The 17,050-nt window shown below is 49.3% G+C and overlaps 1 protein-coding gene across 1 annotated transcript in view; it reads right to left on the bottom strand.

Moving 5' to 3' along the window:
• Pi4KIIalpha (phosphatidylinositol 4-kinase II alpha) overlaps nucleotides 1–17,050 on the bottom strand; it is a 98,075-nt gene that overhangs the window by 15,538 nt on the left and 65,487 nt on the right. Inside the window, exon 8 of the mRNA XM_075676551.1 lies at nucleotides 1,126–1,185. Coding sequence (XP_075532666.1) covers nucleotides 1,126–1,185 — 60 coding nt within the window. The remainder of the gene's footprint in view (nucleotides 1–1,125; nucleotides 1,186–17,050) is intronic.

Raw genomic sequence — 17,050 nt, 5'->3', positions numbered from 1 at the left:
CTTTTCGTGTTACGTTTGATAGCACGAACAATGTAATTTTTCTTCTATGCTGAGCACCCGGACTCTTTTGTATCAGAGTTTCGGCATGATGCGAGTTCTCGCTTGCACGACGCCACAATGCTCTCTGGCACGGCGCCGGAATGATGTTGCTGTGGCTTTACGTGCAAACACACAGGGCGCTTGGAGGCCGTTGTGCCGATCTCTGAGGCTTGTTGTTCTGCCGGGCCACCCGATGGAGACTATGCACCACTGTGTTTGCACGACGAAAAGTGGAAACACTACATGTTAACCGATACGTAGGCAATAAGCTGGTACGGTTTATGCGGATACAAAACCCATTATGTTCAATGGCCGCTGAGTCGGGGATTTGACTTTACCATTTTTAAAACGAAAGTACTGTTTAAGTGGGTATGGTTTAACGAGGTTTTACTGTATAGGTTTTATATCGTGATTTATTGTTTGATTAAGCACAATAGAGGTGCAATACAGTCAACATGCAGTGCTATAAGGCAGCTTGCTGGAGCCTGGCTTGCCTGCTTATCAGGCGATAAAGTGGGCCTTTGTGGAGTTCTGGCAGCCCGTTGGCAGCCACCAACTAGTTCAGTGGGGGTATTCTGCAAGTGTCCACCTAACGGACTTGCCCATTTCGTCTGCTGCTGAAGTTCCGATTGGCTGGATTGGAGTACGTGTCTGAAGGCGAAAGGTACCCCAGCCAATCAGCGCATCAGCAGCACATGAAATGGGCATGTCCAGTAGGCAGACACTTACAGAATACCCCCCTCCCCTCTGGTCCTGATAAGAAACAATGTCATGGTCACATGGGCTGGGATTTTAAGACAACCCAAAAGCTATCCAAAGATTGCAAAATTGAATGTCTAGACACCAGGATAAACATAAACATGGTGCCAAGATGAGAGTCATCGGCAAGCTTGGCATAACCTGCCAATTTGTGCATGGCCAGCTTGAAAATATGTAGTCTCCTTTCTCCCATTCAGTACACTTAGAGCTCCTTTGGCAATCACAGTCAATGCCAGGTCACATAGTCACTGCCAATGCTACAACAGATTGTTGGCTTTCAGCATGCATGTTGTGTAGGAAATGAAAAAAAAAAAAAAGAAAGCTTACCTGACCACGCATGACTGACATCTGCTTCTCAAAAAGGTTCTTGTCAAAACCTGGGTCCTTCTGCAGATGTAGGCAACAACCACAAATGCATCTTTTTAAAAAAAAATAAGAAAAGTGCTGTGGGACAGTTTCAATATACCAATAACTTCTCTTTTAAAGGTATGATGCCACTCCTGAAATGACAATTTTCTTCATTTTTAAGATAACCCCTTGCAGTCACCTACCTATCACACACACACACACACACACACACACACACACACACAAAAGGAGGGGGGGGGGGGCTCCACTTAGTGCCGCTCAAAAGTCCCAGAATTTGTAGCTTTCGCTGTTTTGTGAAACCAAAAGTTGGAGGTTTCGGTATTGTTTTCATAAATTTGAGTATTTTACATTAGTGAAATGTCAATTTACTACTATTACTTGCTCACGGCAATAATATTTTCAAAAGCCACAATATTCCAATATAAATCAGCTCCACATCCTAACAAAGGTCCCTAACGACAACCTGAAGTGTTTATTTGCATATATTGTGCCTAGTACCCATGTTTGTTGAGCAATGCTTTGATTTTACCTTTATGCATCATCAGCTTCGCAAGTAAAATCACTTTTGTGTTACTAGCAGCCTGATGGTACAGTTTAGACACAAAAATGGCCTCCCCCCAAAAAGAAAACAATAGTTTTAAGGCCACAGATGGAAAGCAGACAGACGATGACATGAGCCTATGGGCACAAATGTCTAGGCGATATTGTCTCAATGCCAGCAGGTATATAGTACAAGTACCACAACACACACACACACACACACACACACACACACACACACACACACACACAAAAGCTAAAAGGGAGCCCTGCTACAAGCCTGTAGCATAAAGGCAGGCGGGCAGACACAAGCAGAGAGAACCAAACAAGATGTTGCCCGTTTCCCTTTACTTGTGTCCGTGTCCACACCTTTTCTAACATACCATTAGCTCAACTTTATATCGTTCTAGGCATGTAGTACTTTATCCTTCTAGAACTTTGCTTTTTTGTGTACGCTAGAACTTATCTTAATTCTCGTGTTTCGTAAAATTGAAAAATTTTCCCTTTTCTGTTGCACCAACAAGATTTACCCTAGAAAATTTCCAGGCAGATTTCTTGCACATGAAGGAGAGCAATGAACTATGCTTGAACCTCATTATAACAAGACGGGATATAATGAAATAATGGATATGACAAAGTAAATGTAATTCCCCTTGAAATCTCCACAGAGATACATGCATTTAAAACCTCATCTTAAAGAAGTAAAATTGTCCTGTCAATGGATATAACAAACCACATTCACTGCCGAAACCAAAAGTGCTGACCATTGTGCAACGATCGGTTTTCACTAGATTCCGCAGGCGTTTGGCGCGAAAGTTCAAAATTGCCGCGCTGAACATGCTTTCGAGCAACACTAGTCTTTCTCATCACCGCGCACAGTGGCTGCACACAAGCAGCACTTGTCTTTCTCTCACTGCCGTGCTGGCTGACGCAGCTAGGTGTGACCCCAGAGATTGCATGAAACCAGCATGAGCTGGCCAAGCCAAGTTGGCAGGCTCGCACAGTAGACATTGAGTTAATTCAGACAGCGGGGTCTAGAGAGAGCGGCGGATCAGATAGTTTTGCCTTTACGGGCTGAATGCATCCACACACCATTGGGAATATACTGCGTTAAAGGGCAATAGTTGATATAACGAAGTAAGGGATATAACCAAGTAATTTCGGCTTCCTGTTCAATTGTATGATCACTGAAATCCACTGATAATTCTTTATAGCATGATCCGCTATCTCAAAACAGCTTTGCGAAAACTCAGTTTTTGTGTATGTGTTCGGTCTCTTAAAAGGAAACACCACTTAAAAATGTGTTTCTTCTTAATTTATGGGCACATTATGATTAAATCTGCTTTATGCATTTTGACATGCTGATTTCAAATAATATACGATTGATTTTTCTGTACAACAATTAGTGTCTAAAATATTAAGAAATTTATGTTTTTTGTGAGCTAGTTTGGAGGTGAGCTCTCTGAAATTCTGGTTGCACATCAAAATGAAGGACAGTCAGAGGCCCATCTCTTTTCTATTTCAATAAAATATTTATATGGTATAGCGAAATTCTTACACACATTGGGACTGAGCTCATTTTTTTCAGTGCATGCCTTTGTTTAGCATACAAAAAGTCTTAGCCGAGACAAGGTGGAAAATGTGGCTCATGTGATTGTACAATGTTCAACCTTTGAGAGAGAGAAAAAAAAAAGATACTAAAATATTCTATGGTCTCATACCTTTCATACCTACATTACACAATATTTTAATGTAAATAAAATTTATTTGTCTATGCAAGCTCACCAGAGGAAAAAAAATGGCAAACTGCTTTTCAACAAGAGGGGAAAAAAAAAAAAAGGTCTTTTTTGGCAATTTTTAATGTGTTCACAATCCCGCAATGTGTTCACAATGCAATCGCTATTCGAATGATACTTTCTGAAAAATAAGTTTATGCGAAGGCAATTCTGATGAGAGACATACTGGGCCCCTTTTAGATGCCCAGAAAACGCTTGAAAGTGGTAAAGTTCCGATGCCTAGACATCGAACGAGTCAGCCGAAGTGAACGGACGTGTTGTCAGTGTGCTCCGTAACCACCGAGACGACGCGACCTTCACCGACCGCCCTTGCCCGGGCCGCTATCGTCGGGAGTCATATGGGAAGCAGCCTTCTCGCCGTTTCCCACCGACCGCCTTTTTTAAGCGGACTCTGCCTACGCGGGAGCTGCGTTCCGCGCAACGCCTGCTGTCGACGCCGCCCGATTTCGCTGCCTACGTCGGTACAGCTCACACGCCGACATGGAATATCAAGTCGCAGACACCTCCATCAGCCCTGCCGAGCTTGAAGCTGACTCACGCTGGATCCGTGCCGTGAAAGCACACCGTGCAGCCGCGGCCCACCAGCCCATCGTCTCGCCACCGCCTGCCTCGACACCATCCAAGTATGCCTGCACTACCACTCTCCATCGTCACGCTCCCCTACCTCGCCTCCCAGTGGAGGACTTCAAGATCGTCTACAGACCGGGAGGAGGTCTTGACCTCCGCACAACCACTAACGGAGCCCTGCTCCAAATCCTTTGCACTCGTGCGACCATCGACTACGCCACCGCACGCACTGCCGACCGTGTACGGATAAATCCGTACAACTCCCTCACTGTCAGCACCCCATCTGAGCCGCGCGCTCGCCTCTACCTCCAGGTCTCGGAACTCTGCCTGGGTGCCATATCTTACCCCCTGCGTGGTTACATGGCCGCACCCGACAACGCCCTCCGCGGCATCATATACAACGCAGTGGACTCCCAAACCCAGGACGAGATCGTCCAAGACCTACAGTCAATGAACATGAACGCCCCCTACGCCATCGCTGACCCACGCCAGATGGGGCGCTCCCAGTCCATCCTCATCACCTTCGTTGGCGCTTCTACTCTTCCCTCCACCATCGTCTTCAACTGCGTGGTCTACCGCTGCCACCCGTTCCGCCCGAGCCGAGGCCTGCACGAACTGCTGGGCTCCTGGCCACCGAGCGGATGTCTGCATCAAGCCCAAGTCCGCTCTCTGTCACCGCTGCGGCCAGGCCCACAAGCCAGTCGAGCCCCCGACCTGCATCCCCTGCTGCATCCTGTACAAGGGAGCCCACGTCACGTGCTCGCGCCCGTGCGGGCTCTGGTTTGAGCGGAACGGCCTGTCATCGCCCCCGGCCACCTCCAAGCACCAGCCTCCCCCCCCAGCGCCACCCACCGTGCCCATCCTCAAGACCTCCCGGCCTTCCCGCCCCCGCCACCACTCTGTCTCTCGTGGTGCCCAGTCTGCCAGCCACCACCGCTCCATCTCCTTCCCGCCTCTGCCTAGGTCCAAGGCGTCCACCGCCCCCGTCACCAGCACCACATCACCGGTAAGCTGGAAACCGCAGCCTCACACGTCGGACCCCCAAACCGCGGCCCTCGAGGCCACTATTGCTGCCCAGCAGCTCCAAATTCAGGAGCTGTCGCGCCAGCTGCAGGCCCCGTTAGTGCCTCTGTCCTCCCCCGCTCCTCCTCCTACTTCCCCAGCTCCCGCACCTCCACAGCCGCCGTCGCTAGCTGTGGAGCCGATGAATACGGCATCCTCGGCTGCATCATTGCGCGCCTCCTCTCCCAACCGCAGTCCCCTGCTCAAACGCCGATCACCTTCCTCCATTCCGTCGCGCCCGAGTGTGACGTGATTCGCCAAACAACCTCCTTCTTGGAGGCGTTTGAGAAGCGCGCCATGGCCCGCTTTGCGCGACTTGAGGAGCGCGTCGCCAGTATCGACACTCGTGTGGCCGCTATCGAATCTCGCCTTACCGCCCTAGACACCAGGGTCGCGGCCTTAGAGACCCGCCAAAGCGAGACTGAGGCCACCGTCGCACACCTGTCGCTCCCTGCCCCACTCACCTCGGTACCTACCCCAACTCTGTTGGGGGACTCCGCCATCCATCATGGCCAGACACCCCACGCGCCTTAATTTCTGGCAGTGGAACTGTCGGGGGTCCTGCAGCACCTGCAGCTCCACCTCCAGAACATCCCTCCCGGCACTCTCCCCTCCGCCCTAGCACTCCAGGAACCCCTAACTCCCATGAAACTGCGCGACTACACCTCCTTCCATCCTTCTTCTGGGGTCCACCCAAACGTTGCCACACTGGTGCAGCGCAAACTTGCTGCGGTGCAGCACCAGTTGGACGTTTCAGAGTGTGCCTATCTCCTCCTTGAAATCCTTCCTCGCCGTCGCACTGAGACAAGCCTCTCTGTTCTCAATGTGTACAGTTCTCCCAAAGCCCCTTCAGCTCCTCTCCTCCTCGTCCTCCGCAGAGCGCTCTCCTGCGCTGGCCGCAATGCCCTGGTTGTTCTTGGAGACTTCAATGCCCCACATACCAGCTGGGGCTACCCCCAGAACACTCACAAAGGCCACTCACTCTGGACTTTCATCCACAACGAGTGCCTTTCGGTCCTTAATGACTTCGCTTGCCCCACCAGGATCGGATCTAGTGTTCAATGAGGCACCAATCCGGACCTTATCCTTGCCAAAATGTTGCCAATCCGACCTGGACTAATACAGGGGTCTTCCTTCGGTAGCGATCACTACGTCCTCTGTACAAATTTCCCGCTCCCCTCCCTTGCTCGCGTGTCTACTCGTCTGACCCAGATAGTAGACTGGGACCCCTCTCGCTCCACTCGTCTCTCTACTTCCTCCTCTGCTCCTATCACCGATCTCTCTGCCTGGACCGAGACGCTTTTGGCCGACGTCCACACTGCCACATCCACACTACCTACAGCACCACACTCCACTATAGCAGACAGCCGTCTGATGCACCTTCGGGAGGCCTATCACGCTGTCCACCACCGGTGGCAGGCTCAGAAATACAATCGCCGCCTGCGCCTCCGTTTGGCCCGACTTGCGTTGGACATGGAGGAGCACTGTGCCTCTCTCGTTAGACAACAGTGGTGCCAGACCTGCGATCGCATGGCAGGCAACCTGGGCCTCCGCGACACGTGATCGTTTCTCAGGATGCTGCTAGACCCTACACACACTAAAGCTTCCCAGCGCAAGGACATCTCACATCTCCTTCATTCCTTCCCACTCACCGATACTGACTTCCTGGCGGCCCTCCGGGACCACTACCTCTGCACCGACCTACCTACTCCGGCTCCCCAAACCCTGACCTTGAGGCAGACGTCTCCGTGGGCGAGGTTCGTGTGGCGCTACTCACACTCCGCACCACCTTGGCCCCGGGGGCGGACCGCATCACTAACAAGGTACTCTGCAACCTAGACACCCCCTCCCTCGAAGCCCTTACTGATATCCTCAATACACATTGGCAGGCTGGCACTCTTCCATCCTCCTGGAACCATGCACTTGTCTCATACATCCCCAAACTCTGCAAACCTATTGCCCTCGAACACCTCCGCTCCATCTCTCTCACCTCCTGTCTCGGCAAGCTGTTCGAGCATGTCATCCTGGCCCGCCTCCAGACCTATCTGGATGATCATGACTTTTATCCGGACTCCATGTTCGGTTTTCGTCCCCAGCTGTCCACTCAAGATGTCATGCTCCAACTTTCTGAGAATGTCCTACACCCCTCCCACCCCAAACGCACTCTAGCTATCCTGGCGCTGGACCTTACTAAAGCATTCGACAATGTACACCACACCGCCATCCTGGCGCTCTCTCCTCCCTCCATGTCGGACCCTGTGTCCATGCTTACGTCACCGCATTCCTCACCCACCGCACAGCTGAAATCTCATACGGCCCACTTTCTTCTCCTTCCTTCTCCCTTGGCAACAAGGGTACCCCACAGGGCTCTGTCTTGTCCCCTCTTCTGTTCAACATCACCCTCTTCCCGCTGGCACATGCTCTACGAGCTATCCCAGCTCTGTCTCATGCTTTCTACGCCGATGACATCACCCTCTGGGTGACCACCGGCAATCTTGGCGACATGGAGACCGCTCTACAGGCAGGTGTGGACGCGGTAGCAACTCACGCCCGGGCCATATGGTTGAGCTGCTCTCCAACCAAATCGGAGCTTTTGCTCCTTCAGCCTGGGCGGATGGCACCCCTGTCGCCTTCTCCACTCACCGTCTACCTTGACGGCACACCCATTCCTCTCATCTCTACCCTCCGCATCCTCAGACTCTTTCTTCAGTCCAATGGCAAGCACACCACCCTCATCACTCGACTCACAAACACTGTACACCCCACTGTCTGCCTCATACTCCGCATTGCAAACCGCCACCATAGCATGCGCGAACACGACCTCCGCCGCCTGGTCCAGGCCTTTGTTCTCAGCCGCTTCATTTATTCTCTTCCGTATCTCTACCTTTCTCGTACCGAGGAAGACAAAGTCAACAGCCTCATTCGCCACGCATACAAGTCAGCCCTGTCCCTTCCCACATCTACGTCGACGGCTCGGTTACTGTCGATGGGCGTCCACAACTCCCTGACGGAGCTGACGGAGGCCCATCGCACGGCCCAGCTCCTCCGTCTCTCCCGCACCCGCCCGGGTCGCGCACTTCTCTCCACCCTAATCTCTCCCCTCTTATTCCTCTTCCCACATCACTGCCCATCCCTTCCCATGTCTTCCCCCTCCTAACCGTTAATCCCCACCCTAAAAATATGCATCCCGAACACCACCCCTCCCGTAGAGCAGCGCGAGCCTCCGCGCTCTGGCGTCAGTACGAACGGCAGGCCGCCGTGGCTTACGTAGATGCTGCACCGTACCGCCGCTACCCAGCACATGCCCTTGCTGTCACTGACAATTCTCTCCGACCCACTCTTACTGCCTCAGTATACACTTCTACCTCTGTCGAGGCCGAGGAGGCAGCTATTGCCCTTGCCATCACCCAAACCTCCGCGAAGTACATCTTCAGCGACTCCAAACCTGCGGTCTACAACTACGCGGTTGGACGGGTGGCACACCCAGCCATCGGAATCTTGAGTTCCGATACCGTTCCCTCTCGCCCCATCCAAATCATCTGGGTACCCGCTCACGCAGCCCATCCTGGTAATGAGGCGGCCAATTCCATCGCTTGAGATTCGACTGACCGAGCAAGCCCGCCCCCGCCGGGAATGGATACGTGCGATGCGCTCCTCGCGTACTGCGATATCACGCAGCACTGTCGCCTCTCTCGTCTCACCTTCCCCCCTCCGCACCAATCCCTTTCCCAGCCCCACCAACACTTATGGCGCCACCTTCAGGCCCATACCTATCTTACTCCTGCACGTCTTGCCCTCTTCCACCCCGGGACGCACTCGCTGGCTTGCCGCTTATGTGACGGCTCCCGCGGCGATTACGCTCACGTCCTATTCTCCTGCCCGGCACACTTGCCCCCTGCCTCTTGGCGCTTAAGCAATCCGCAGCAGTGGGAGGCTGCTTTGTCGAGCACCGAGCCGGATATCCAACTCCGGCTGGTGAACTGGGCGGAGGACGTCGCGACTAGGCATGGCCTGGACGCCACAACCGGCAGCCTGAAGGCCGCCCACAACGCTGCTTTTGAATTTGTTTTTACTTTTGGTTTTCTCATTAATAAAAGCTTTTCACCACCACCACCTGATGCCTAGCTTTGATCCCCTGGTAAAAACGTCAAGCTGCAGCAGACTGTCAGCAAGCTTTCAACGATGACCAGTAAAAGCGAACAGGCTAGAGCTGTTTTGTCTGTTACCCAAGAGCAGCGCCACATTAGTAAAAACCCCCCATGTTGGGAAGAGTTCTGAACAAAACTCGCCACAAAATAGCACTGCACTGTTGAATGGAACGTTTCAGACAAAGACGAAAACCAGCTAAGTTTGTGGAAGTTGGGAGCCATCCTGGATCCATGTCAGAAGCATCTGTTGGGGCAGTCATTTGAGGACTACCAACCTCTGTTCATGTCTGTAACCGACGATGTAGATTCACTTCACGACGAGTTCAACCAGTACTTGCTGGAAGCAAGCCCCACAAACACAGCTGTCGAACTTATTGAGTATTGGCATGACTCTACCACTCGCTACTCCAGGCTGGCAAATGCTGCACTGAAATTGTTGTGCCTCGCTAATAGAAGCTGTGATGTCGAGAGAACTTTCTCCTAGCTGAGATACGTTAAACGAACGGACGGGTCTCGAATGGAGACCAACATGTTGAGCATGCAGATGACAATGTATGTAAACAAGGGCGTGTAAAAAAATCGATGACCAGTTTTTCGTGAATAATATGTTTAATTTCTTAGAAGTTATCAATGCTGTTTACTGTGATCACTACTGATTCATTTCCAAACACCAAATTTCAGAAAGTATTTGCTATGAAACCCTGATGTCCCCCTCAATTACCAGCTTGAAACAAACACCAATTTTAATGCAATAGATTCAAGAAGCCTGTGATGCCTCTTGATAAAATAAACTGAGTGTATTACTTAGTACATCTGTAGATTTAACCAGAAAAAAAAAAATTTTGCTCTGATTATTGGTTTGAAATATAGCACCTGATTTTTACCCCCCGATTTAAAAAAAAATATAAAGCTCGAAAATGAACAACCCTAAATACATGCACCTGGTGCGTTTAGCATGGAGCAAAGTCTGCACAGAAAAAAAAGAGAGAGAGAAAAAAAAAAAAGAGAAACGCACACCCGAAATGCAGAAAAAATTGCCCAAAACAGGCCCATTTTTTCCAGCCTCTTGATTGAAAGCCAAGTATGACACTTTCTGTTCGTGTTATGTGCTTCCACAGGCAATCGAGTTTCATTTTGTTTCTGTTAAAGTTCTGTAAAGTAGGTATAAAAAGCATGACTAAATAGAAAATTTTATTATTCTTATTAGACACTCTCAAGGTCAGAACATAGTGCGAATGTGCAAGCCACATTTTCCACCACATTTCAGTTAAGGTTTTTTAATGTTGAAACACAAAGGTGTGCACAGAAGAAATAAGCTTGGTTGCAATGTATGATGAGTTATGCCATATAAAATTTCGTTGAAATAATACATTGGTCGGTCCTCTGACTGTCCTTATCTGAACATACCCAACCATCTTTTATTTTAGTTCATTTTCATTGCACACCACAGTGGTAGACCCACATCAACGTCAAAACATTATGCGATATACCAATTTATTAGAGAGTTGCAAGCGTTAATGTGAGAGGCAGATTTAACACTTTTTTTAGAAAAACAGGAGGTCATAAATAAATGTTTTAAGCATGTAGACAACATTATCTTCCTAACAAGGGACAATAGCAATGAAAATTTCATTTACTACAATAAAGGTTTTTGTCTTCAGAGTGGCATCATACTCTAAGAAGTACTGACAATTTTTTTCCCATGAATTGCTGCTGACCCAATAATTACAGTATCAGACCTGAATTCTCAGTGAGTGCAGCACAGTTTTGGATGCGAAACAGGAGGCCGGTTACAGCATACAGAAGCTGTGGTCATGTGGTGCCACTGATGTGCACACACAGTGACCATGCCACTACAGGCCGAATGCACTCAGGCGGTCGACCCCCTGCATTCCCGAAGAGGTGACTGCAAAGCACTGAGCTCAATGTGTGTCAAATAAATGGAAGAGCCAGTCTGGCAGTACAAAGCCATATTTGGTGATAGCCATTGTGTGGCCTTCAATGATTGCACCGGACTTACTGGTGCATGCAGCACCACATAGCCATCACTGGCAAATTTTCTCAGTACTACTATTGTTTAAAAATTTTTAAGCGGAGGTTCTTTCTGCGACCCCAGCTTTAGCAAAGCACATGCCTCCAGGCCCTCGTGTTCCAAGGGCTGTATTGAGGCAATAGTGCTGCTTGCAAACTACCACCATTGCCGCAATTTTAGTAGCCGATTCTTACACATTATCTTCTATATTAACAGCACACCTCACTAATACCTTCGATCATCCTTTTAACATGTACATATTTTACACACTTATACAGCAACTGACTTTGAGCCCACTTACAACAATATTACATATTACCACTAACAACCTTTCAAACACTGTCTTGGCAGTCTTTTGCCATAACTAGCCTTTGCGCCACTAAAATCTATATACATCACCATCACTGGCAATTTTCAATATGCAACCAGTCTCCAGCTTCATATCCAAAGCCACATTCCACTTGGCACGCAAATTGAACTGATCACATTAAAAGCAATGTAATGAGTAAGTGCTTGTGCTTTTGAAAATTGAACCGCCATAAAATAATTAAGGAGTTCACAGCTACTTAATAAGCAAAAATCAATACACAAAATTTTCATGTCCATACCTGCCAACCTGAAGATTTGGAAATTTGTAAAACTATCACAGCGAGGGGGCGGCAGCACTTTTTTTTTTTTTTTTCAGAAGGATTTAACTTTAGTGACAAGCTTACTCACGTTTTCACAACCGCAAGTGAAATCCGTGTCTTGGAGAGTAAAGAGCGAAAACTTCACTGGGGCACACAATTTATTTGTGCAATTATTTTGCTGTTGCCTACTTTGCCTGCTTCAGAAACTTCTCCGTGTAGGTTTGCTCAAAGCAAGTACCCCTCTGGTGCCCCTTGACCATCAGCAGACTTTCGAGTGTTTTCTCACACACAGACGAGTGAAACTCCGCTTGAGTTTTGTTCGCAGTGCTGAATATTCTCTCACATTCAGCATTTCTGTGGGGATTGGACAGAATATCCAGCATAACAGTGAAATTCTGTGGAACCTGAGCGATCCGTCGACACTTCGAACGCTTCCTAATTGCGACCACTGCAGGTCGCACCTTGGCTCATTCAATATGTTGGCTGAAACCTGATATGCTTGCAAGTTGGCAAACTCGACTTCAAGTGCATTGATTGCTTCCTTTGATTCGCCGCTCTGTTGGGGTAGGATGGCAGGGAATGCCATAACAAAATGATGTATGCTGTTGAATGAAGCAGTTTCCAGAGCTTGTACTTGAGCAACTTCAGCCAGCTTGAGATTGACGTCTTCTAGCAGGAATTTGTGGCGAATGTAATCACATGCTGCCGCTAAGTACAGACGTACAGCAGAGAGGCACTGCTCTCTCTCAATGCAGCACAGTGTCTCAACCACAGAGTAGGCTGTGCTGCCAATCATTATGTCTTCATCACCTTTCTGGTTCTCTGCAGCTCCATAGTCAACTTCCAGCAATGAATGACATGCCTTGACAACACCTGGGCATACAAATCTAGTCAGGAGATCCTCAAAAAGGCGGTTCAAGAGGCCCCCCAGTAAATGAATCTGCCCCCCGTGGTCGCTCAGTGGCTATGGTGTTGGGCTGCTAAGCACGAGGTCGCGGGATCGAATCCCGGCCACGGCGGCCATATTTTGATGGGGGCAAAATGTAAAAACACCCATGTACCTAGATTTAGGTGCACGTTAAAGAACCCCGGGTGGTCAAAATTTCCGGAGTCCCCCACTACGGCATGCCTCATAATCAGAAAGTGGTTTTGGCACGTAAAACCCCATAATTTAATTTTAAAGTACATGAATCTGAGGAGCCTGTGCCTGAAGAAGGCAATTTGCCTTCTCAAAAAGCCATTTAACATTTTGGAGAAAAAGACAGCATGCCCTGTTTAGCTCCAATGACAACAAATAAAACAGGTACTTCTCACGGGTCATGTGGCTGGCTTCCACAGAATCCTTGGTATGAAGTTTCAGTTTTTTTGCTTGAGGCCCAGAATGAGCTCCTTTCCTCTTTAATGAGAGTTCATCGCCGTCGGTGCTTTTTTTCCTGAGGCCTGCAGCACCCTTGTGAAGATGTGGAGCAGACTTTGGGGTCAGTGCAGGGTTCTTGAGGGTTTGTGAGGAAGTCTTTGGAATTTGGTACGACTCCAACAACAAGCTCTGCTTGTTGCACTGCTTTGTTTCAGATAAAAAAAAAAACTGAGTAGTGGTTTCCACTGGTCGAGCAGCCTGTTCAAACACTTTCGCAATGACAGCCAACATGTCGGCGAATGCTTCAACATCTTTCTGACCTCGGCGTCATGCATATTTTGGAACTCCTTAAGTCGATCTTTCCGTTTCGAGGTTTTCTCTAGGTAAAAAAAATATGTCAACCAAAGCCTCATCAACCTTTACAGGAAGACACGAAGCTCCTTTTTGGGCGGCCAAGTTGATGAGATGGCACAGGCAACCAACCCCTATCATACCTGGTTGAGCCACTCTCAATACAGTAGAAACACTGTTTTTCTTGCTGATCATGACATTGGCATTGTCTGAACACATAGCCAACAGGTTTCCAACAGGCAAATTCCAAGACTTCATCTTGTCCAGAACCAGATTTGCAATCTTGTGACCTGTCGCTTGCCCTTGGATTGTCCAGAGGCACAGAAGGCGGCTTTTGACTGTACCAGTTTCTTTAACGAAATACCGTATTTACACGATTGTAGGTCGACCCATTTTTTCAAATTTGACAATCCAAAGTTAGGGGGTCGACTTACAATCGAAACCGAACCGTGAACCGCTAGTAACGGCAAGAAAATCGAGAAATCAGGGACGCTACGGCCTGGTTACACCTTTGTACCTACGTTTCCATGGTTACGGTAGAAGCGTAGCGCAATAATTTACCGTATTGCATGCATTTTGATGTCAATACAGGCGATGCCCACTTTAAAAGTTGGCGCTCCCAATCTGTGCCCATTGGCCACCGTACCTGGAGCGACAAACCTCCCGCCATCGAGTTCAGAAATGTATTGAACAATGCGACACGATCGTGGCTACGTTAGCGCCGTGAATTGAATCAAGGAATTCGCTAATACTCATTTTATTATTAGAGACCAACAGAACACTCAATGAATGTGAGTGACGTATTCACGAGGTAAAGGAAATCGCATGCAGCCGCTTTTGTCAGTCGCATGTAGCTTGTTTTGGTATCCCGCAGTGCGGCAGTGGCCGCTTCCGGTTAATTGGATGGCCGTCATCTCGCAGCGAATGTGCTCTTGCGAATAAAGTTTCACGCTCAACCCACAGCGTATGGTTATTTCACGAGCTTGTACAGAAGCTTTTTTTTGTTCTTTAACGAAACATTTACTGCGCGCACCGAGAGCGCAAGGCTCTTGTGGGAGCATCGATCATTGATGGAAAAGTCGCCGTTTGGGGGGTATTGGTAGTTGGCGGAAGAGCTTCTCTTTGAGATACGATTTTTTCGACGGCCACGTGATTGTCAGTGCTTCTGTTGTGTTGAATCGTCGTGCCTGTCATGAGTGCCCCAAAGAACTGTCGGCGCTCATTCACAGCTGCATTCAAACGGGCTGCTATCCTCCATGCCAAGGAAACTAACAACTGCGCTGCAGGACACAAGTTTTGAGTGAGTGAACGTGTGGTGCGGCAGTGGCAGCTTCAGCGCGAGGGAATTTTTTCATGCGACTCTAAGTGCCGTGGTTTTCGCGGGTTTAAGTCCGGACGCTTTCCAGAGCTGGAAACGAAGCTTGCAGCGTACGTGACGGATCTACGCGATCGATCGCTGCTGGTCACGTGCGAAATGATCACTCAACAAGCCCATGTCTTCGTTTCGGAAGCAGGAATACTGAGGACTGAATTCAAAGCCAGCAGGGCCTGGGCCTCTAAATTTATGAAGAGGGCTGGCTTCTCCCTTCGTAGACGCACCAGCGTGTGCCAGAAGTTGCCGGCCGCATACGAGGATAAGGTCCTCGCCTTCCATAGGCACTTCCTAAAACTTCGAGACTCCCAACGGTATTTGCTCGGCCAGATCGGCAATGACGACCAGACTCCTGTATACTTCGATATGACCAGTAACACAACCGTGAGCGTTAAGGGAGCATGCGATGTAAACCTACTGACAACGGGCAACGAAAAGCTGCGTTTTACGGTCATGTTGTCATGCTTGGCGGATGGCACCAAGCTTCGCCCGTACATCGTGTTTAAGAGGAAGACGATGCCTAAAGAAGTGCTTCCTAAAGGCCTTGTGGTACGGGCGAATGCAAAGGGATTTATGACGGATGATATGGTAGTGGAATGGTACCGTCTGGTGTGGCTCCTGAGGCCGGGGGCATCCCTCAAGAGAGACATCCCCAACCTGTTAGCGTTGGACTCTTTCCGGGGCCACCTCACCGACAAGGTGAAAGCGGTGCTTCATAAGGAGCGCACCGACATGCTTGTAATCCCCAGTGGCTTGACGGCGCAGCTTCAGCCTCTCGACGTGGGGGTCAACAAGACTTTTAAGGACCTGCTGCGCCGCGAATACAACGACTGGATTTTCAGAGGAAACCCCGACCTTACCCCAAGAGGGCGTGTGAGGAGCGCCTCCTTGGCTACTGTGTGTGGGTGGGTCCTCTCTGCGTGGGCGGCGGTACCGTGCGATGTTGTGGTGTGGTCGTTCACCAAATGTGGACTCACACTTGACGACAACGTGCTGTGGGACCGCAGCAGCTATGACGGCAGCAGCACCAGTGAGGACGACTCCAGTGACGATGAGTAGACATCAACCGTGGCAATAAATTTTTCTTGTGTGAAATGCGCTCGCACTTTGTTTTATTGAGGCGTGTGATTTTGGGGGGGTCGACCTACATTCGAGTCGACTTACAATCGTGTAAATACGGTATGTCGCAACAATAGGGTAAAGCTGCATATACCTATTGTTACTGCCATCCACGGCGATCGAAAATACTTGCTGTTTTAGGGCATCGAGCAAAGCAGTCTTTGAGTTGGTGGCCATTTCCCGAACAATTGATGTCGTCTTTGTTCGTCCAGAGGTGTAGAACTTCGCTTTTTTGCACTTGGAGAACATCTTCCAGAAAAGCGGTCTAGCATGATTGCTGACACCTGAGCAGGATGTTGTGTTCAATTAAAAATGCCGTGAAGAGGCATTTTGCACTAATCAGACCAAGGTCGTTGTCACTGCATACAAAACTTGCCAGGCTTAGCTGGCTATCCGCTGCTTGCACGTATCACTGATGCTTTTTCGAAGCGAAGTGGACCTTGTTGTCAGCTTTGCCGCCATGCGAGATGTTCACATCACAGGCACACGTGGTGTATAATCTGAACTTCTCCCCTTTCTTCGATGGCAGGAAGCAGGGAAATTCTGCCATGTACAATTTCAAAAACACTTGTAAGTACTGTTGGGGCTTCGAGACCGCCATTGAACTGCGAAGCCGCTACAGGCCGGAGTCTCACTGCGTCTGACGCGGCTGATAGTCACACAAAAGGCAAGGCCAACACTGCAGTGACTGAAGTCCAAACCTGCACGCCCGCGTGAACAAAGGCAACAGCATGGCAACAGGTTCGCGGCAGCGCTAGAGGCGCTATCGAGCTTTGGATATGGATTCGTGACCCCTTAGTAGATGACAGAAGTCACTACAACCTTGCAGCTGCTGATGATGATACCACACATATGTATTGCACTCTCGTAGCGGCGCAAGGTACCAGGATGTAGTTTTAGTACATTTTCA

This window comes from Dermacentor variabilis, unplaced genomic scaffold, assembly GCF_050947875.1.
Source record: "Dermacentor variabilis isolate Ectoservices unplaced genomic scaffold, ASM5094787v1 scaffold_12, whole genome shotgun sequence".
Lineage (NCBI taxonomy): Eukaryota > Metazoa > Arthropoda > Arachnida > Ixodida > Ixodidae > Dermacentor > Dermacentor variabilis.
This window is presented reverse-complemented; position numbering and strand designations above follow the sequence as displayed.